The sequence below is a fragment of the Rhinatrema bivittatum genome, chromosome 1 (assembly GCF_901001135.1).
Source record: "Rhinatrema bivittatum chromosome 1, aRhiBiv1.1, whole genome shotgun sequence".
Classification (NCBI taxonomy): Eukaryota; Metazoa; Chordata; class Amphibia; order Gymnophiona; family Rhinatrematidae; genus Rhinatrema; species Rhinatrema bivittatum.
In genome coordinates this window covers 807,429,704-807,453,427 of record NC_042615.1, presented here as the reverse complement: position 1 = coordinate 807,453,427, position 23,724 = coordinate 807,429,704, and the positions used below count along the sequence as shown (strand labels likewise).

Below are 23,724 nucleotides of genomic sequence, written 5' to 3'. Positions count from 1 at the left end.
TGCCAGCATGGTCTAAAGGTAAGGCAAGAGGCTATTATAGCCAACATTTTCAAAAATAAAAATGGATATGGAATCCAAATGAAAACAGGAAACAGCATAAACACTGGCAAGTTAGATGCAAAGCATTGACAAGGAAGATTAAGAGAATTTAAAAAGCTTGCTGAAGACAAATTCATAATAAAAATTGTCAGGTACATTTGAAGCAAAGTGCCTGTGAGGGAGTCAGTTGGATTATTAGATGATTGAGGGGATAAGAGATGCACTAAACAGGACAGAGTCATAGCAAAGATTAAATGATTTGTTTCAGTCTATAAAATGAGTGCATCTGTTTACACATTCAAAAAACTAAGACTAGGGGGACATGCAATGAAGTTAATAAGTGATACATTTAAGACAAATAGGAGAAAATACTCCTTTACTCAACACAAACTCTGGAATTCATTGTCAAAAGGATGTGGTAAAGTTGTTAGTGTAGCTGGGTTTAACAAAAGTTTGGACAAGTCTATAAGCCATTAAGATGGATTTAGGGAAATCCACTGATTGTTCCTGGGATAAGCAGCATGGAATATATTAAGTTTAGGAATTCTTCCAAGTTCTTGTGTCCTGATTGGCCACTGTTGGAAACAGGATGCTGGATCTTTGGTATGACCCAGTATGGAAAAACTTATAGGGTAATTTTAATACAAACACGCGTGCGTCCATAATCGCGCATAACTGCACAAGCGGAGAGATGCAATTTTAAATTGTGCTTGCCAAGGACATGCATATCATTTAAAGTACCTCTCCCATGTGTATTCTGACTAGGGTTTTAGCAGCGTTCACATTCATATGCAGGCGGATTTTAAGAAATGCTCTCACCTGGGGAAAAACCACTCTTCCCCCCCCCAAGTAGTCCACTAGTTTACCCAGTTCATAACAAGGTCTTCCAATTCCTTCTGGTTCTTCATTTATTTTATTTATTTTTAATTTTTATATACCGACATTCTTGTATATATTCTTGTATTCATGCTGCAAGGCCCCCCACTCCACTTGACCCAGATGCATCATGTTGTGCTTAACACCCTAAAACTCTAGATCCAGACTTGTTCCTCATCAGGGCCAGAAGTAAAGGTACATGGCTAACAAGCTGATGCACACCATGGTCAGCCTTTTTAGAGCGTGGACTTACACACCAGTTTTGGCCCAACTCAGAACACCTATGCCCCTCCCCGACATACATAAGGATATGTATGCATGCACTTTGCAGCTTCTTATGCTCCCACATAGGTACTTGTCCCTGGAGAGACATCCTTAGTATGAAGCAGGAGCTCACTACCTTGTAGGAAAGTACTAGCTACAGGATCACTTCCTGCTATACCAAGGTCATTAATTCCTTCCAGATCTTGGTTCAAGGTGGGGAATGATTTTTCTCAACTCCCAAACCTATCTTCAGATCAAGGCGCCAAAAAGATTGAGGGCCCCTTCAATGCAGCCTAGCTATCAGTACAGCTGCCTTGACCTTAGATCATACCTTAGACACCACTTTCAGGAGCTGGACTTCAGTTCACCGGCAAAGGCAGCTTGGCACATACCCTCTAACATCTGAGCCGTTTTGGACTTCATTGTGCATATTACAGTTGGAAATTAGTGAGCTTATTCTGAACACTTTTGGCAAACCTGGTTATGGTCAAAACTTGAAGTTGCTAACTTGTTTAGACATAAGGAACTAGACAAGGTGAAATTAAGAGCTTCTCTTGATAGCAATCTCTAAAAAAATTTTATTTAAAAACTTTTCTATACCGTTGCTAAGTTTAAATACCATCACAACGGTTTACATGTAGGCACATATTTAATGTAGGTGAAAGTGTACTATAGTACATTCTAACAGGTGCCGAAGGATCGGTTACAATATATCATTAGACAGTTATTTAGCAAAGTAGTTCATGACCAATTGTACCAAGGTACTTACATGGATAGTTTTATCACACATAGTTTTATAGTTAAGCTTATTGTGGTGTAAAGTTCATAGACTAATCTACTGTAAAGTTCTAAGTACCCTGGGTCGGTGCCTGTCTTTTCCCGAATAATTTCTCTATTTATTGTTTATTTTTTATTTATTGAAATAAGAAAAAATGTCAATTGGGTGGCCTGCTGGCATAGCCACATTTAAGGGGAAAAAAAACAAACAAACCATGAGCTGGCTCAACAGAACTGATAAGGTATCTGACAAAATCTACAGTAATATTAGAGGGTCTTGGCAAAAAAAAAAAAAAGAAAAAAGAGCCACTTCTGAAGTTCTGCAGGGCTGCACAAAGAGCACATCCATGGTGCCCAGTGGACAAAATGAACTAAAGGGGAACTGTTCATGTGTGGAAGGCTTTTGCCTTTCAAAAGCATTCTGGAAAATTGTGCCTTATGCCAAATGGCCAGTCATGTGACTCAGAGTATGAATTTGCTTCCTTTTAGTTAATAGCTGCATTTGTACAATAGCTCTGCTTTTATTTCATTCTGACCTCTAGTCTTGTTACCAGCTTGAATGGCAATGTTGGCCACAATCAGATCTTAGTCTAGTCAAGGGAATCAGAAAAGTTATGTGCACAATGATCCATATTATCAAGTCTGAAAGGAGCTTAAACCAAGTTTGTGTAAAAGATGGAATGCCTTTTTATAAGATCTTCCGTTGGAATTTAGAAACTACAATCTAATAGCTGTGTAAGAAGCATAGATGGAAGCATACATTGTGTGTGGAAGGTGGGAGAGTAAATGTAGGATGAATGGAGTGAGGGGTTAAATGCTGGAAAAAAAAAAAAAGATTAGATATATGTTCCTAATGAAAAGTCACCAGATATCTGGTAGGGATGATGCTTTATAGGAGTTGTATACTTGAATGTTGCTGTACTGATACTGAAACTAGATTTGTTGTATAGTGTATTTGCATGTACATTGTCATTGGATATTGTGTAAAGAGTTCTTAAAAAAAAAACAAAAAAAGAAAGCAGTTCTCCATTTACAGGGGGTCTAAAGTGTATCAAATTACTTTTGTCTTTACTGAGAAATCACTGCTGGCAGAAGGCAGTCCCATAGATGAGTTATTCTTTGTTTCATTGGTGAAGTTTGTTTTCTGATGTACAACTGCAGCGACTCTGTAGTCACTTGTTAAAGGACATTAACATCATGAGACCAGAATGTTTGTTCCCTCTTTTCCAGTTACATGTACTTCCTTCTTAAGCTACCTTAGCTGTTTTAAAGACAAATAATGTATAATTTTCTACTTCATGATGTATTTTCTTGATTTATATCTGATGTAGTTTATTCTTTGTAAACACAAACGACAGTATATAAAATCTTTAATAAAAGAGCTATCTCAGTTTCCTGGCTACATATCTGCAGGGTCTCATGAGCTCTGTGGCAAAAATCATCCTGACAGTAGAACAGTATTCACATCTATAGAATCCAGAGCTAGAAAAACCATGTCTCAATTTTGTCACTGTAGGATAAGTAAGTAAGAATTTAGTATTTTGGTTTTGTGTGCTCAGGATACCCAGAGCAGAAGTAAAACTGGCTCCCTTCTCCACAATCACTTGGTTGAAATGAATGACAAAGTTGACCACAGGAAAAAAAAAAAAAGCTGAGAACATGAACTTTAAATACTTTTAAGTGTTATATTCCACGTTAAGAAAAACTGAACCTATAACAATCAGCATAATTTCTTACATCACAGTGACAACCAATTAAAATATACCTTGTATCACTATATAATTTTAATACTGTATTTGTAAATGAAGCCACCTGAACAAGAATAGCACAACCTAACAAAATATTTGGCATAGAACACCAGTTACATCACCACTCACCATAGGTTTGATGTGTGGACCCCCTTGAGGGACACCTGCTTGTGTTAGAAAAGTGACTGCAATGTTATGAAGTATGGAAAAATGTAGGTTTGTCAAAATTTGCAAAACCAGTCAAACTCACAACAATAGACAAAAATCAAAGTAAACACTGACCACTCTGATGGAAAATCACTGGTCAGGGACCAAACAGCCCATCAAACTAAAAGCATTGCAGAGCTGATAATGTGTTCAATGTCTGTTGATGTTCTCTTCAAAAATAGTGCTTTGTTCTGTTTTCACTTTACAATCCCAACCTTTCTGTACAGTTTTATTGATTTCTACTTCTAGCAAAATGTATTAACCAAAAGCAATTTGGAACCAATTTTGCTAGGACTAACTGCATAATTCACAGTACTAAGAAAAGTTAGTATAACATTACCATATCACTTATACTGACCACACACAAACCACAAGCTAAGATGAACTAAAAATATAAGGTTAAACTAGGAGGGAGACAAAAATTGTATTCCAGGTTAGAGGATGTGAGGCCATACATACCTCAAAAAGCTATAACTATGAATGCTATACAACAAAGCAATGGGTCTGAAATAGATGCCAATTATTTGCCTTATCATCCAAGTCCATCTGCCAGGAAACTGCCCCTTCCTCTCAGATGGTTTATCAGACTCTTAAGTAAAGCATACCTAGCTAAGAGAAACAGAACAAAAAAAAAAAAAAAAACCTCACCTTAGCCACCAAATTTGATAAAAATGATTTTTAAACCAGTTTGGCAATTATAACAATTTACATTTTTATTGTATTAGTTTTATGCTATATTTATGACAAAAAAAAAAGGTTCTACCAAAAACCACAATGTGCAAATCACACACACTGCTAGGTATTGGAAGTATAGCCAAGGTAGAAAGCAACTCAGAATGGACTATGTTAGGTTGTTCTGTAAATATTTATGGACATCTGACTGGAAGAAAAAATTAGTCTAAGTATATTTATTGCATCAGAAAATTTTGAAGAAAAAAAAGTGTTAAAATTTAAGACTGACTATTGGCAATAATTACATGAGTAGCTGATCATTCAGCTCAAGTGCTGGTTCTGTGTATGAAGTTCTCCCAATGCCCAGCAGTGGGCGCTCTGCATGCAGAGGAGTTATTTTGGTAAAGTTATATTCTTCCTGCTTTAGGTTTTTTGGTTTTATGCTATATTTATAGTAAAGGTTGTTCATCGCTTTTAGACATTGGCAAAGTGATTTGTAAATGTGAATTATGGTATATAAAATAGTGGGATACAGTGTATTGCCCATCCCAAGAAAAAAAGAAAAAAGCTAAATTAATCCACTTTATTAAAAAGCTACATATGGGGAATATACAATTATGGAATTAAAACTGAAGTTTGCTGTTTTATTGTAAGCTCCTTACATCTGTAGACAAACACATCCAGTTGATTTTACAATCTTAGTAGTAAGGAAAGTCTTACATTTACACCAGCACAATTAAAGCAAAGTTCACTGGTGAACATTTTACTTTATGTCACTAGTTTCAGTGCTATGCTAGCCTCAAAATGGCACTTCCATTAGCTTTGGAACCTTAACTGTGTAAATGAATGGCTCCTCCCATACATGCTATGCCTGCTTTGTCACCTGTTTGACCACTCATTTTTCCTTTCACTCACTGTATTTATGAACTGTGGGATTTGAACTGGCAAGTCATACCACTGTTTCTGCACACAATATCCTGAAAAAAAATACTAACACTGTACTAAAAAACCCAGTGTGATCTTGTTTAAGATTATCTTGAATGTATATTTTGAAACTGATCATTTAAAAAAGTTCACACAAATGTTGAAATCCTCTAGAGTATGGGTAAATTCAAATCTTTTCCAATCCTATAAAGCCCCCCCCCCCCAAGTAGAAAACTATACATCAGAAAAGTAGAAGCTGATCATACTGACTTTTGCTTTGACATTTTAACACACCCAAAAAAAAAAAAGTCCCAGGAAATATACTTGTTACTACAGAAAAATATATCATTTAGGTTTGTTCATATGCCACAAAGAAAAGCCACAGTTTACATTTAAAAAATTCAAATTTAACCGTTCAAGAATAAAAAAAAATCAGGTTTCCATGTATTTTAATACAAATATTTTTAAGCCATACTATTCATCATTCTAGGTGACTTAAAAGATACATGGCACACAAAAAAATACTCAATACAAGGACAAAATCTGTTGAGATTGCAACTTTTAACAGTGCTGTAAACAATGCTACGTTACCAGACTCCCAACATGATTCTAATACAGCTAAAACAAAGCTTAGTCAAGTTTATATTTTGTTTATTTATATTCTTTTTGGCATGTCAAAGCAGATTACATTCAGGGCAAAATTATAGTCTAAAAGTTTATTTAAAGAAATGTTCAACAATTTCCTTAACGTTGTGAAACATGGTTCTTTCTGGTGCTGTTCGGGTAGGGAATTCCCCACAGCTAGAGGCCCATTACTGCAAAAATCATCTTAAGAATTCTGCAAGCTGAATAGACAGTGTTGTAGGTACATCCAGGAAACAGTGGCCAATGGACATTATAACCCTGGTTGGTCTATACATTTTCAGTAGCAAATTGATACAGTGGCTTGCCAAAGTATTCAACCCCCTAAGAAATCAGCAGCTGTGAGGATTACAAATGACACTTATACAGATAGTTCCAGAAAGTATGTTTATTGCAAACTAGTATGCTCTTAAAGTACATTTTCAAAGTCACAATTCATTATTTTTCTGCTTTTTTTTTTTTTTTTAATAAAATGCAAAACTGAAAAATGCTGCTTGCACAAGTATTCAACCCCTGTGCTGTGGAAGATCCAAGTTTACACAAAAGACATTGCCCTAATAATTGGCTTACAATTGGCCTCTACCCGTGAATCATTAAAAATGGTCAGCTTTTCTGGATAAAAAGACACCATAATTCCATTACCATTGGTCAGACTGTGAACCTGAAGCAAAGCTGTGAAAATGAAGACCAAAGGGCATTCTAAAGAAATTAAAGATAAAAGTTACACATGCACAAGATGGGAAAAACAAACAAGTGCTTAGCCAGCCTAGTGAGCACTGTTGGATCAATTGAGAGGAAATGGAAACTGCATCCTACAACCCAGTCACTGCCTAGACAAGGCTGTCCCTCAAAACTCAGCATCTGAGCAAAGAGACTTGAGAGGGAAGCCACAGAGGCCAACAATCACTTGAAGGAGCTTCAGAGTTCAGTGGCTGAGACTGGAGTGGAGGTGCACCAGTCAACCATATCAAGAGCTCTGCATACAACTGGCCTGCAAGGGAGGGTGGCTAGAAAGAAGCCATTACTGAAGAAAAACCACATCAAAGAGTGACCCAGCTAAAATGCAGGATAAGGTTTTGTAGTCAGATGAGACAAAAATGAAGCTTTTTGGCCAAAATTCAAGATGCTATGTGTGGCACAAACCTAACACTGCATACAATTACTAGCAGAAACTTCCCACTCAAAGCTTATTCAATTAAGAAAATGATTCTGTCAATAAAACATTTGTCCCACAAAAATAAACTCATTCAAACATGGCATCAGAGTCTTGTATTGTGCTTCTATGATATACATCCACCACCTCCCACCATGCAGTGGGCCTCAAGCACTCTTATTCACTTGCCTGTCACAGCCTATTTCTTCCTAATTTATTTTTATAGAAACAGGTTTTTAAAAATCCACTTATCTTTAGTGTCATATATTCATAAGAACATGCCATACTGGGTCAGACCAAGGGTCCAACAAGCCCAGCATCCTGTTTCCAACAGTGGCCAATCCAGGCCATAAGAACCTCTTCAGATCCTGCAATCTCAACTATTCATATTTAAGTCACTCGCAAGTGAAAGACTACTGAGTGCTCTGGTATCGCTTGAGGCCCATTGTGTAGCAGGAGATGGTGGATGCATATAGAAGCACACTACAAGACTGATACTGTCTGAATAAATGTTTTGAGTTGTTTTTGTGGGACAAATTTTATTAAAAAGGATCGTTCTTTCCTTAATTGATTGAGCAAAGCTAACTGCCCATTCTGCAGCAAACACCATCCCAAAAGTTAAGTATGGGGGGAGGCATCATGTTGTGGGGGGTGCAACATACAGGGAGATACAGCAAGACAACCTGCTGCAGTCTGCTAAAAAACTAAAGTTTGGGAGAACGTTCTCCTTTCAGCAGGACAATGCTTCCAAGCACAAGGCCAAAAGCAACACAGGCATGGTTGAGCCACAAAATATGAATGTTCTACGATGGCCAAGTCAAAGTCCAGATCTCAATCCAATCAAGAATCTGTAGCATTATTTCATAGTTGCAGTCCATAAGAATCATCCAACCAAACTGAACCTGGAGCAAATCTGCTAGGAAGAGCAGGCAAAAATAACACCCAGTGTGCAAAGCTGGTAGAAATGTCCCCGTCCCCCCCAAAAAAAAAATTTTTAAACTTATTGTAGCAAAATGTGGTTCTACCAAGTAGAGTCTGAAGGGGTTAAATACTTATGCAAGCAGCATTTTTCAGTTTTTAACTTTACAAAAAACAGAGAAATAATGAATTGTGACTAAAAATTTACTTTAAGTAGTTTGCAACAATCTGTGTGTCATTTGTAATCCACAAAAATCTGAATTTTTAAAGTGTCAAATGCTTTTTCAAGCCACTGTATATGGTGGAGGGTCATTGCTGAGTGCTTTATGAATTAAAGTTAATTTTAAAAACTTTATCCTCCATCACTGTAGCCTAGGTATATGATCTTTGAGAGCAGCACCATTTAACAATTTGGCTCAGTTCTCAATACACTTTAATGCTTTTATAGTGGACATAGACCATGAAACTGAATTACAGCAATTTTTATTTATTTATTTTTTAAAGGACAAGGGACTGCAAAACTGTATAAAAGTCAGGGAGATTGAGAAACCTTTTATTCAAGTTGAAACCCTAACTTCCAATAAATTCAAATGCAGACTACAATTCTGGTAATCTCATTTTAATACAAGGAATGTGTATGTCAGTAACATAGCAAATTAGCGAGCCGATACAGTAAAATTCACGAGAGGGCCGGCACTCCGAGGCAAGCGCTCACTCTCCTGGGTGCGCGATTGAGTTTGCAAATGAGGGCCTGCGGTAAAAGGAGGCACTAGGGACTCTAGCATGTCCCTAGCGCCTCCTTTTTGACAGGAGCAGCGGCTGTCAGCGGGTTTGACAGCCGCTCAATTTTACCAGCGTCGGTTCTCAAATCCACCGACACCCACGGGTTCGGAAAACAGGCGCTGGCATAATTGAGCGTCCGTCTTCCAACCTGCGGGCCAATTTAAAAATGTTTTTATTTTGGGGCCTCCGACTTAATATTGCTACGATATCAAGTCAGAGGGTGTACAGAAAAGCATTTTTTTCTGCTTTTCTGTACACTTTCCCGGTGCCAGCAGAAATTAACATCAGCCTTTGGGCAGGTGTTACTTTCTGTATCGCGTGGGAATAGGGCCATCAACATGCATTTGCATGTTGCGGGTGCTATTAGTTTCAGGGGTGGGGGGGGTGGCCATGTGTTTTTGGCACACTGTACTGTATCGACCTGTAGGAAGGGCAAAATAAAGCAGATGCAGGAGAATTACACATTTTCCATAATTAGGAAGTACAATATTTGACTTGCACAAGGCATACAAGATTTTGGGGAGAGGAGGTGGAGAGAGAATGGAAACAAAACCTTAGCTAGGTTTGTCTCCAAAATGAGAAATCTTTTACATTACCTTTCCCATTAATGACTTAATTTCCTAACAAGCTAATTACACTGGCTCCTTTAATTATGTACTGTAGCTATGGACTTTGTGAAATTAATAGAAACAGAAATGACAGCAGAAGACCAAATCTGCCCAAACTTATGGTAGCATCTGCTGCACCATGTAGATTTCCCACACTGTAAAAGTCAGGACTCCTCATTGATTGTTTGAATCCAATTCCCCGTTAAGCCTTGCCGTGAAACAGAGAGCAGTATGGGAGTTGCATTAAAGTATCAGACTTGTCACATCAGCAAGTTACCTCCATACTTGTTTCCCCAGACTGTAAAAGTGAGGGCCCTCATTGGTTGCTGTTCAAATCCAATTCCCCTTTTCTCCTGCCACTGAAGTGGAGAGCCATGATGGAGTTGCATCCAAGAGTGTGACGGCTTATTGGTTAACGCAGGGGTCGGGAACCCATGGCTCGCGAGCCAGATATGGCTCTTTTGAGGGCTGCATCTGGCTCGCAGACAAGTGTCGCCATACTTCGCGGTTCCCCGCTGACCCAGCTGCTCCCCGGTCCTCCGCAGCCCGGGCTTAAAATGCTGTCAGCCCGGGCGGAACGCGGCAGGACAGCTGGAGTCAGCGGCACCGGCGTGCTCTCTTCTCCTCCCCCCCCCCCCCCCGCGGCCCGGAAGAGGAAGTGGAGAGCATCGGGTGCCTGCGCGGGAAGAAGAGACCACACTAGCGTGGTCTCTTCTTCCGCGCAGGCACCCGATGCTCACCACTTCCTCTTCCGGGCCGCGGGGGGGGGGAGGAGAAGAGAGCACGCCGACTGGAGTCATCCGGGGTGCCTGCTGCGGGAGTCATCGGGTGTCAGCCGGGTGCCAGCGCTGGAGTCATCGGGTGCCTGCGCAGGCACCCGATGCTCTCCACTTCCTCTTCCGGGCCGCGGGAAGAAGAGAGCACGCCGGTGCTCTCTTCTTCCCGCGGCCCGGAAGAGGAAGTGGAGAGCATCGGGTGCCTGCGCGGGAAGACCCGCGCAGGCACGGTAGTGTCCGACGGGAAGAAGACTGCAGCGCGGCTCGGAGGAAAATGAAAATCTTCAACCGCGGCCGATGGGACTCCGCCTTCGCCTCCGCGAGGGCTGAAAATGAAGGAGGTTAGCGTTGGGAGGTGGCTGCTGCTGCCGCGAGTTCCCGGGGGGGGGGGGGGGAGAAGGGGGAGAGAGAGAGAGAGTGAATGAGCGAGCAAGCATGTGTGTTTGAGATCCTGTGTGTGTGAGAGATTGCATGCATGTGAATGATTGAGAGCCTGTATATGTGAAAGAGAGTATGTCTGTGATTGAGATCCTGCCTGTGAGAAAGAGAGCATGAATGTAAGTTTACCATTGGGAACCTGTATGTGTAAGTTTGTAATTGAAAACCTGTTTGTTTGAAAGAGTATGTGTGTATGATTGAGATCCTTTGTGTGTGAGAGAGATCATGTGTATGTATGATTAAGAGCCTGTGTGTATAAGTAAGAGAGAGATCATGTGTGTCTGTGTCTGACAGCTGGTTTAGGTGATGGAGCATGTGAGTATGTGATTGAGTATGTGATTGAGTATGTGATTGAGAGCCTGTGTGTAAATGAGAGAAAGAGAGGACATGTTTGTAAGCATGTGAATGAGAGTCTGTGTGAGAGAGAAAAAGACAGCATGTATTTATGTGATTGAAAGCCTGTGTGTGTGTAAGCGGGAAAAGATAGACAGCATGTGTGTAAATGTGTAATTAAGAGCCTATATAAGTGAGAGAGAAAAACATTTGTATATGTGAGTGACTGAGAGCATGTGTGTATAGGTGTGTCATTGAGAGCCAGTGTGAGAGAGAGCGCTGGTATGTGACAGAGAGGAGAAAGTTCCAAGCAAACCACCCCACCTCCTGCTAATTCAGAACAATCTCAGGACACCTGGATATCAAACGTTCCCAGGTATGCAGAGCAAAAAAATGTTTGTATCCTTATTATTTTTCATTACTGGATCTTTGTGTCTGCTATTTTGAAATATTTTGTTGGTATCTGGAAATGTTTTATATGAGTTTTTAATTATTGGATATTCCACTCATCAGCTGTTTCGAAATATGTTCTTTTTGTTAGTACAGTTTTACTGCTGATGATTTTATATTTCTTGATTTGTTTTATAAGGATGTGTGATGTTTCTTTTTTCCTTTGTTACACTGCATACAGAGACTCTGGCTTGTTGCAGTTTCCAATTCAGTTTTTGTCTGCATGCTTTTTGTTATGCGTTTTGGTCTCTTTATTCTATGTTAGGTGAGGGACAGCACGTGATTCAGGTGAGGTTTTCTGCTGGCGTGTAGGACTCTATAGCAGCCTGACTTGGTCCGTTTTCCTAATAGGAGATGTATTGGTGTCTTAAGGCCTGGTGTAATATTTTCAGAGACTTATTGTACTTTAAAAGTGTGATCTTACATAAAATGCACACATTTACTTGTATTTAGTTTTAAAACATATTGTATGGCTCTCATGGAATTACATTTTAAAATATGTGGCGTTTATGGCTCTCAGCCAAAAAGGTTCCTGACCCCTGGGTTAACGGTAGTACCAGCAAGCCACCCCCATGCATTCTTTTCTTCATTTCCATCCTCTAACCTTTAGGGATCCACAGTGTTCTTACACCCCTTTGAATTCTTTCACTGTTCATCTTCAACATCTCCTCTGGAAGGGCATTCCAAGCATTCACCACCCTCTCCGTGAAGAAATATTTCCTGGAACTTTTGAGTCATCCTCTCTGGAGTTTCATTTTGCGACCCCTAGTTCTACTGATTTCTTTGCAGTGGAAAAGGTTTGTTAGGTTTAAATGATGCACATTTTTCAGGAAACTGAAGGTCTGTATCACAACACCCCTGCACCTCCTCTCTTCCAAGGTATACATATTCAGATCCTTCAGCCTCTCCTCATAGGTCTTCTTAAAACAGACCTCACACCATTTTGATTGCTCTTCTCTGGACCGCCTCCATCCTGACTTTGTCCCTTTTGAGATACAGACTCCAGAATTGAACATAGTTCTCCAAGTGAGGCCTCACCAAGGACCTGCATAAGGGCATTGCCACCTTATTCTGATTATTTCTTTATTAAACCCAGAATTCTTCAGAATACAAAGGGAGCTCACATTTATTTATTTATTTAACATTTTTCTATACCGACCTTCAAGGTTAAATACCATATCAGGTCGGTTTACATCGAACAGGGGTAGATCAGTGTAACATAACAAAGGAACAACTTTTTATAATTAGTGGAGGTAAAGCAGAAAAGTAAGAAAGTTACATAATAACAAGGACCATGAACTAGGAAGCTGAATTCAGCTGGAAAAAGAGAAACCTTAAGAATGTATTAAATTAAAATACTAGGAGACTAGTAACTGATGAGAATATTGAAGGGGCGAAGTTCCAAATTCAATGCTGAGTAGTTGTAGTTGTCTAGTGAAAGTTTGAAGGATCAGGGAAGGCTTGTAAGAAGAGCCAAGTTTTGAGTTTTTTTTTTAAATGTTGGTAGGCACGGTTCCATTCTGAGTTCTGCAGGTAGGTTGTTCCAGATGGCTGGACCTGCTGTGGAAAAAGCTCGGTCTCTGGTAGAGATGAGTCGTGTAGCTTTAGAAGGTGGGGGTTGTAGTGCTCCTTTGTAGGTTTCTCTCATGTGCTGGCAGGTCTGATGAAAGACCTGTTCAACAGATCCCTGGAAATGGGAGTGGTGCCAAGTGATTGGAGAAGAGCGGTGGTGATCCTGCTTCACAAGAGTAGCAGCAAAGAGGAGGCTGGAAACTACAGACTGGTTAGCCTCACTTCAGTGGTGGAAAAGTTAATGAAGACTCTGCTGAAGGAAAAGACAGTTAACTATTTAAGATCTGGTGGGATGTTGGCCCCCGGGTAGCATGGATTCACCAGGGAAAGGTCCTGTCATACAAATCTATTTGATTGGGTGATGAGAAAGCTGGATCAAGGAAAAGCACTCAATGTAGTTTACTTGGATTTCAACAAAGCTTTTGATACAGAAATACATAGGAGGCTCATGAATAAAATGAGAAGCTTAGGCTCCAAGGTGATGGAGTGGATTACTAACTGGTTGACCGACGGGAAACAATGAATAATAGTAAATGGAACCCACTTTGATGAGAGAACGGTGTTAAGTGGCGTGCCTCAAGAATCAGTTCTGTTCAATAACTTCATGAGACACACTGCGGAGAGGTTAGAAGGAAAAAGGTTTGCCTTTTTGCAGATGATACTAAGATCTGCAAGAGTGGACATGCCTGAAGTAGAGAGAACAAAAAGTGATTTAAGAAAAATTGAAGAATGGTTGAAGGTTTGGCAGCTGCGATTCAATGCCAAGAAGTGCAGAAATCCAAAAGAGCTGTATGTGATGGGGAGTGAAAGATTATCGTGCAACAAGAGGGACTTTGGTGTGATTGTGCCTGATGAGCTGAAGGTTGCAAAGCAGTTTGCCATGGCAGTAACTAAAGCCAGAAAGATGCTGGGCTGCATAAAGAGGTATTACTAGCAGGAAGAAGGAAGTAGTAATAATGCTCTTGTACAAAACCTTGGTGAGACCTCATCTGGAGTACTGTGTTCAGTTCTGGAGATTTATCTCAAAAAGGATAGAGACCAGATGGAAACTGTCTAGAGGAAGACAATCAAAATGGTGAGGGGTCTGTTTGAGAAAACCTATATAGAGAGACTGAAGGATCTAAATATGTATACCCTGGAGAAGAGGTGCAGGGAAGATTTAATACAGACCTCCACATACCTGATAGGTACCAATGATGCACAAACTTCAAATCTTTTCAGTTAGAAAAGAAAGTAGAACTAGAAGTCATGATATGAAACTCCAAGGGGGGTTGATTAAGAACCAATATCAGGAAATATTTCTTCACAGAGAGGGTGGTGGATGCCTGGAATGCTCTCCCACAAGAGGTGGTAAAGACAAGAACAGTTAATGAATTCAAGAGAGAATAGGACAAACACTGCAGATCCCTAAAGACTTAAAGAAAGGAATAGTATAATATTTCTGCATGGGAGTAACCTGCACGGAGCAGCAGTTACTACCCTTAACAGAACACTTAGGGGTAATCTGGAAGGAGCAGCAGCTACCATCATCATGGGTAGACTAGATGGACCATTTGGTCTTTTTCTGCTGTCATTACTATGCTTTAGCTATTGCCTTATCACATTGCTTCGCCATCTTCAGATTCTTCTCTTGGTCCATGCACTTCAATTTTTCACACCCCCCCCCCCCCCCCATCACATACAGTTCTTTTGTATTACCATACCCCAGATGCATGACTCTGCACTTTTTGGCATTGAATCCCAGCTGCCAAAATCTTTGACAACTCACCACAAACACCCTTACTGCAAAAGGCCCTCAGAACTCCTAAACATAATAGACTGACCTCAGCTGCCATTCATGCTACACCCATTAAAAACAAAACAAAAACACTGTAGAGTACCAATATACATAGCACAGACCTGCATGATTAACATTTTAAAAGTGATGTCAAGTTATGTGTTAACTCCCTTCACAACAATATTACTCAACTACAAATGACTCAGTATCATAACCTAATAAAGGGATAATACCTATTTTAAAGTAAGGCCATTTCTAAGAAAAAAAAATGGAATGTAGGTCAAGCAGGTAGGCCAGTGTATGCTACACAAAAAGGAACAGATTATGCTCAACTTAACCAACCACATTAACACCTGCTTATTTCAGTCAATTACAAAAGCATTTCACGTACACAGTAATATAGAAACCTCCACCTCCCTCCAATTGCCAATATATTCATACAACCTGCCTAGAATCCTTATCACCACTACCTAAATATGACGGGCCAAGTGAAGTACAGTCTCAAAAGCTACAGAAGTAGGAAAATGATCAGTGAAGTTATACCAATGTCTCAACTGCTGCAACAATACTTGCTAGTATTAAGACGCCTTGTTTTAATTCCATCTTTCTTGGCAGCAAGTAAAAGGTAAACATTCTTGGGTCCTATAAAGAAGAAAGTACCTTTAGTTTTGGGTTTTTTTAGATACAAAATAGAATTTTCACCTTAAGTGGAATGGATTATTCTTATAGAGTAAAGGTTGAAGTGGTAAAGAGGAAAATATTGTATGAACTGCAATAAGAATCCTCTTACTTTTGCTTGCCTTTTCACATCAGCAGATCTCAGACATCCAACTCAAAAGCCTCACCAAATATTTTCTTTATATGGGCACTGACCAACGCAGAATACTTGAAAAGGAGTTGGGGCTAGCATATCCAAGATACAGATTTCATACATGAATTTCACCTCCTAATTCTTGGTTAGCAGGTGCTGGGAATACCCTTCCTAAGTCTCCATTTACCACATCACTGGCTAAGTATTAGTATTACAAAGCTTCTGTGTATGATATATACACATCTCTTGAATGGCAACGCCATACCACATATGGCTCTTGCTTCCTAGAGATGTAAAATAGTAGCTTAAAATGTTTCATCTACACCTGTCATGATAGACAGGAACTGTTCGTTCCTCACACTTTAGTCTGAAAAACAGTTCAGTAAGCACAAGATTTTACTTGCCTTTCTAACAAAAAGAAAAAAAATGAAAGGCATCCATTAGTGTCCTCAAAACACAACACTATGAAAGCCAAGGCCTTCAAAACAATTATGAAGCAAAACATAAAAGTGACAAGAGTACTGATTGCAGTAGTGTCACATGCAGCAAGCCATATTTCCTTTTACAATGAACAGTGGGTTTCCAATAAAAAAACATCAGTATCTCAGGAAAGATTAAAAAAAAGTCGTTAACTAGAGCCACTACCTAGTTATTGAACTAATACATCTGTAACTAGCTTTGGCAAGCTGTTCTCCCTTCATCAGGTAAGTGCAAAGTGAACCAAGGAAGATGCTGCCGAAATATACTTAGAAATAGAATATAACAGCACATAAGGACCCCAAAATACCCTCCTGCTTCCCAAGACTGTCCAATTTACATACGACCCGTGCTCTGATTCACTGTTTTCAAAAAAGGAGTGGTAAAGCAAAAAAAAAAAAAAGTGTTGAAGTCTCTGCGTTTGTTTTAAAGTACTGCATAGTTTTAATTTTAATATATTTTAGGTTCCTGAGTACTTTTGAACATTCTTTTAGTATCCTGACTTGGAAAAGCGTTCCTCGCGATTTCTAGTTTATATGAAAACATACGAGAAGCCCTGATACAGCAAATGAAAAGAGCTCAAGAGCAACTTCGTCTCTCCACAGCTCATACGACAAAAGCATAAATACAGAATCAGAGCGCACAAACAGGTTACATGCATATTCCTAGAAGTGCAAAAGAAAAAAAAAAGTGTTTAGTATTTTTAAAAGAAGTCTCTGGGAAGTCAAGTAGCCGGTGACGCTTCAACCACACGCTCCAGATCATCCTATATACATAATATCTCCAGCCAGACACGTAACCAGAGGTGTGTCCCCCCCCCGATCTTTCTCCTCCCTTACCTTGAAGTAACCCCCCTCGTAGAGGGTGTTGGGTGGCCCGAAGATCGCCACTTCCCAGTTGTATAGGTCGGACTCGTCCACCAGCGTGATCCGGAAGCCCTCCACAGGCTCCTCCTGCAGGGACTTCAGCTCCAGCATCAGGGCCTTCTGCGAGCTCGTCATCTGCTGCTGGGCCATGGCGGGACAAGGGGAGGGAGGGGAGCCCGCTGAGGGTCAGAATAAAGGGGGGGGGGTAGCGGGAGAGTGGAGATAGGGGGGGGGGGGGGAAGTACGAGGAGGAAGAGAAGAAGAAAAGAGCGGCAGGTTGGAGCCGCCGAGGAGGAGGCAGCGGGGCCCCAACCAGGCAGGGAGGTAGAAAGCAGGGGGGCTCTCAGCCGCCGCGGTGTCCCCCACCCTCCTCCGAGGAGGAGGAAAGCTCGGCCGGGGCCGAGCAGTTCCCCTTCCCCCGTGAGAGGGTGGGCGTCCGCCGCCGCTGCTGCTACTGTTGTTGTGTCTTCTTGCTGTCTCCCACTGGCGGGGGGGGGGGGGGGGGAAGCAAGCGCGCGCTCCCCGCCAATAGGAAAACCGTCACCCCCTCCCCGCCGCCACCACCGAGGGGAGGGGGAGGGGAGGAGAAGCGGCCGCCGGGTCTGGCGCGGAGAATAGAAGAAGGTGGTGGGCCGGAGCTCCGTGGGAGTCCCGTGTGTCACGGCTGAGTTGGAGAGGTGGGAAAAGTGGCGCCGGGGTGGGGAGGGGGAGGGTCTCGCCTCGGTTGTTCCCGGGGCCCTGCCGGCTCCGGCGGCGGCCGCTCAGGCTCTGGCCTCGCTCCGCTGTCTCCTCTAGTGACGGAGGCAGCTCTTACTCGCCGTCTCCTCTCACGCTCCGGCCCGCCCACCGTTCCTTTTGTGACGTTGACGCTCGCCGGTGACGGCAGGACGCCACGGTGGCGCTCTCCGTCTAACCCCCCCCCTCCCCGTCCACAACCTGCGCCGTGACGTTGCTCCCGCCCGCCTCCTGCACGTGGGACCGAAAGGTCCTTGTGTTTTGGCTTTGGAGCTGCAGCTATTTTCGAAGCCATTAGGGGACGCTTTTAGCAGATATTGGTTTTAACTTTAGTTTTCACTTTGGGCGCACAGGTCTAAGTGTGCTGGAGTTTTAAGGTGTGCATTTTGTGTTAAAGGGTCATAACACAGAATATTGTTGCATTTTGGTTCCTCATTCCTTCCTGCCCCTAAAACCTCAGTTTCAGAGGCAGTGTGTACCAAATGGGTTCAAGCAAGAAGGGACCAACAAACTTTATTTTATGCTTATGTTGTTATGTTTGTTACATCTGATTATGATCAGAAGGATAGCTGTGTTAGTTCGATGTAGCAACAATGTCAAATGGGGAGTGACACCTGGTAGACAAACCAATTTATTGAGGCATGAGCTTTAGAGACAGATGCGTCTTGAAAGCCCATGCCTCACTAAATTGGTTAGTCTATAAAGTACATCTGATTATTTTGTAAGCTCTGTTGTTTGTTCAGCACCGCATATGTCGTGTAGCGCTATAGAAATGTTAAGTAGCGGTGGGCGGGCCGGAGCGTGAGAGGAGACAGCGATGATGACGTCAACTCATTAATACCTCTCTCTCCTCAGGCATTGTCCCTGACCCCCTTAAACAAGCCGTGATTAAACCACTCCTTAAAAAACCCACCCTGGACCCCAAAGACCCATCAAATTTCCATCCTATCTCAAACCTCCCTCTCATCTCCAAAATTAAGGAAAGGATTGTGAATTCCCAACTTACTGATTACCTAGAAGACAACAAGATCTTGCACCCATCCCAGTTTGGATTTCGCAAGCACCTCAACACCGAAACTCTCCTCCTTGCCCTTTCCGATCACCTCATCAGAGGCATGGATTAGGGTAATTGTTTCCTCTTGGCACTGCTCGACTTCTCAGCTGCCTTTGACACCATCAACCATAACCTCCTCCTCTCCCTGCTATCTGAAATAGGCATTTCAGGTTTAGTCCTCCTTTGGTTTAAATCTTACTTATCCAATAGAAAGTTTGCCGTCAAAATAGGAATCGCTGAATCTGCACCCCACCCCCTGTCCCAAGGAGGCCCCCAAGGTGCCTCACGCTCCTCCACATTATTCAATATATATCTTACACCCCTCTGCCAACTTCTTGGCCTGAAGTTCTATCTTTATGCGGACGATGTACAAATCATCATCCCCATCCATAATTCATTATCTGAAGCCCTTAAGCATTGGGATAAATGCCTTGCAGCCATAAACAACTTGCTCACCAACCTTCACCTGGCCCTGAACACGTCCAAAACGGAAATGATCCTCATTTCTCATCAGCAATCCCCCAAACTAAACACCATCTCCAAAGACCCAGCCTTTAGCTCCTTATGCTCGCAAACAAGTGTAAGAGACTTGGGGGTTTTCCTAGACCAGCAACTTAGCCTAAAAAAGCACATTAATTCAACGCTTAAAGCGGGCTTTTTTAAACTCAATGTCTTAAAAAAACTCCGACCTTTACTCCACCAACAGGATTTCCAGACAGTCATCCAGGCCACCCTCTCTTCTAAGTTTGACTACTGCAACTCCCTCCTGCTTGGGCTCCCCTATTCTACCATAAACCTTTACAAATGTTCCAAAATGCAGTAGCAAGGGTCATCACCAATACTAGAAAAAGCGCCCACATCACACCCATACTCAAAGACCTCCATCCCCTCACATATCCTGTTCAAAACACTATTATCCACAAAACCATTTATAGTCACAACTCCAGCTGGCTAGATGAACCTTTCTGCCTCACACTTTCCAACCGGCCCACCAGGACAGACAAAGCAGGAACTCTTCAAGTACCTTCCCTCAAAAAGGCCCACTTATCTTGCACTCGGGAGCGCTCCATTTCCATTGCTGGCCCCAAGCACTGGAACTGTTGTGGTGCCTGGCAGCAGTGGCCCGTGGCCAGGCCCCCCTACCTCGATCGGTTCGCCGGCTCGGGGACCCCCCCCCCCCCCCGACGAGGCAGACCACGCACGGCTCATGGCGCGAATTCTCCGGCGTCCCTGCAGGCAGCATCGGACAGAGCGCAGCAGGCTCCGCCCTTTAAAGGGACAGCGGCGCGAAAGCCAGGCCGGCCCCGGAAGATGACATCATCAACCAGGGAGATTTAAACCTCTCCCTGGGTTCAGGAAGTTGCCTTTGCAACAAGGTCTAGTGGTTTTCTTGCCTTGCTTCCCTTGTGTTCCTGACTTCTGGCTTGACTTCGGATTGATCTTGGATTCTCCTGCTCACTGCCTGCCCCGGACCCTTGGCTTGTGTTCCTGACTTCTGGCTTGACTTCGGATTGATTTTGGATTCTCCTGCTCGCTGCCTGCCCCGGACCCTTGGCTTGTGTTCCTGACTTCTGGCTTGACTTCAGATTGATTTTGGATTTCTCCTGCTCGCTGCCTGCCCTGGATCTTCAGCCTGGACGTTTGACTTTGCACCTTGCCGCCGGCCCCGGACCTCTTGACTGGACTTCGGCTCCACGCCTAGCTGCCAGCTTCAGACCTTTGGCTTGGACCCCTGGACTGTACCTTGCTGGTCTCCCATACTGGTAGGTCCGTCTTTCGTAACCGCTCCTCGGGGACGCCGTGACGCTCCAAGACTATCCAGCCCCCTGCGGGGGTCTTAGCTGTTCCGTGGAACTCCTCGTGGCAGAGCCATTCTCCATACCACCTTCCGGAGGCGAGTTCATCGGGGCTGTTCCTCGGTGAGTACCATTCTTCGTTCCGGACTAAGGGTCCACATACCGTAACAGGAACTCTCTCCCCTCTTCGCTCCAGCTTGAACCCTGCTCCAACAAATTTAAGAAGAAACTAAAGACATAGCTCTTTAGACAGGCCTACCCTGACGAGACCTCAGCCTCCCTGCCTCTGCTCCCCTGAGCCCACCCTTTCTCTTCCTCCATCAATTCCGCACATTTTTGTAATTAGTTTATCTGCTATGTTAGCATAACCTCTGTTAGATGCTTCTCCCGTTACTCCTCTTTTGTTCTGTATTTCTTCTGCCTATCGTTTCTCTCGTTTAACCCCCCCTCCCCCCAACAGTTTTTTGTACTTTCCACTCCCTTTTAGTTACAATGTAAACCGGTACGATGTTGTACACTAATGTCAGTATATAAAAGGCCTAAATAAATAAATAAATAATTGCTTTTTTACCATTGCAAATCAAGGCAATGTACAATAAAACCATCTGGTATAAGAACAAAATTTCATAAAATCATACAAATAACTAAAAATCTTAACTGACATCAATAATTAAATTCTGCTGTGGTCTCATTGTTTTGGCAGACCTCTCCCAGTTTCCTGCGGCTGGGCTAGCTGCTGTGTTAATAAGATGTAAGCTTCCCTGGCATGGTCTAGAAGTGACCAGACATAGCGAATATCAGCTCACATTAGGTAGTCATAGAGGTGGTTCACCCTCTTGTCGCTGTGCCACCCATTCTTTTGGGCCATGCATGCAGCCAGCACCATAAAGATTCCCAGTCTTTCTTGCCGTCATAAGTGGCCATTTTGGGTATCAGGCCTTCAGACTCGTAGGATTGGTGGCTGCTTCTCCACATCCACTTTGCAGCAGTCTTTGCACCAGGTCCGGTACCTATTGGATGTGCAAATGTACAATTGCACAAGACAGCACACCCACAGGCCAGCAACAGACAACAGGAAGAGGCCCTTTGTGGCCTCCAGTGGACCTCATCCCACCAGTGAATGTTATGCGTGCCGTCCGCGGAAGACCTGCGGCGCAGCCCCCTCTCCTTTCTACAGTGACTCCAGCTCCTGGTTCCTCCTCACTGGCGGCGGTGGGCTGTCAGCTCCGTCCTCGGACCTCCCCCTGCCACAGTCCCTGGCATTCCCGGTCCTGTTACTACTTCTCATCGGGCCTTTCCGCGTGGCCTGTGGAGAAACGCTACTACTCGCGCCGCACCCCTCCCTAGGTGCACACGTGTGCACCATTGATGTTTAAGTAGGGACCGAGGCGGGAACCTAGCTGCGGCCCCGGATGATGACGTCAACTCAGTTACAGTATTTAAGCTCAGGCTCCGCTCCCTAGCATTGCCTTTGCAACAAGTCTCCTCCCTGGTCGAGTACTCGTTGCCTCCTAGAGATTCGTCTCATCTCTGCGTTCCTGTTCCTCGTTGTTCCTGTCTCCAGGGAGTAAGACTCAGAACCAACGTCAGGAAATATTTCTTCACGGAGAGGGTGGTGAATGCCTGGAATGCCCTTCTGGAGGAGGAGGTGAAGACAAAAAACAGTGAAAGATTTCAAAGGGGCATGGGATAAACACTGTGGATCCATAAAGGCTTAGAGGATGAAAATGAGGAAAAGAGCTGGTGTGGCCATTACTACCCTTAACCATCAAGCCTTCATACTGTTGATACAACTCATTATTGCTCTCTGTTTTAATAGCAAGGGAAAAGAGGAAAAGGAGAATTAATTTCACACAGCATACAACAAGGACATTAATTTTACGGTCTGGGAAAACAAATAAGCATGGGGGTAACTTGCTGATGTGGCTGTTACTACCCTTAACCAATAAGCCTGATACTTGTGTTGTAACATTGCCCTCTGCTTCAACAGCAAGAGCTAAAGGGGAATTCGACTCAGACAGAAACCAGCAAGGGCCTTGACTTTAATATTTATTTATTTATTTAACAGTTTTTTATACCGACCTTCATAGTAAATTACCATATCGGATCGGTTTACAGTTTAACAAAGGGAAAAACTAGAGTAACAAATTCAAGTAAAAATAAAAGATAACAATAAGTAGGAATAAGTCAAAGTTACAATCAACAGGGGATAATAGTTTGGGAAAATAAGTATGGGGGGTAACTTGCAAGGCAGATGCCACCCCCTGATGATACCTTTATGGGGGAGACCTGTGTGGCACAGCTGGTGCTACCATAAGCTTGCTGGGCAGGCTGGATGAACCATTTAGTCCTTTTCTGCCGTCATTTCTATGTTTCTATGAGTTGGCCATCCCTGCTGTAGGGGATACATATTTAAGTCTTATTTTCTATGACTTATGGTGCAGAACCTGTCATCCTAGCATTTCTCTGATTCTGGCCATCAATTTTGCACACCATTTTGCTACCTTGAGATCATCAGACACAATCACTTTGAGGTTTCTCCTAATTCATGCACATCAGCATCTTTTCCTTTTTTTTTTTTATTGGACTAAATACATTTTGTCTTTCCGATGGTGGCATGGTGCTGGAAAGCTAGCGAGACGTGATTACATTAGTCCAATAAAAAGGCATCATCTGCAACACGTTTGTTGGGCTTTATATCTGATGCATTAAAGCAGGGGTTCCCAAACTCAGTCCATGAGGGCCTCAACCCAGTCGAGTTTTTAGGATGGTCACAATGAGAATGCATGAGCTCTGTTTGTACCGCCTCCCATCATATGCACATAGATCTCATGCATACTCATTGTGACCATCCTAAAAACTCAACTGGGTTGTGGCCCTCAAGGAACGAGTTTGGGAACCCCCTGTATTAAAAGGGCAATGAGCCAGAATTAACAAAAGCATTTTTTCCCTCTGTACTCAAGAGGACAAACCCATTGATAAATCTGTGTCAGTGTGTCACCAGCCTTTCCAGGTTGATGACACATTG

The 23,724-nt window shown here is 42.7% G+C and overlaps 1 protein-coding gene across 1 annotated transcript in view; it reads right to left on the bottom strand.

The window, feature by feature from the left end:
- The window catches only part of LOC115073367 (ubiquitin-conjugating enzyme E2 pex4-like), a 35,893-nt gene extending 18,632 nt beyond the window's left edge, over positions 1-17,261 (bottom strand). The window contains exons 1-2 of the mRNA XM_029571736.1: positions 17,085-17,261; positions 16,794-16,910 (exon numbers count right to left, since the gene is read on the bottom strand). Coding sequence (XP_029427596.1) covers positions 16,794-16,910; positions 17,085-17,261 — 294 coding nt within the window. The remainder of the gene's footprint in view (positions 1-16,793; positions 16,911-17,084) is intronic.
- Between the last annotated feature and the right edge of the window lie 6,463 nt (positions 17,262-23,724).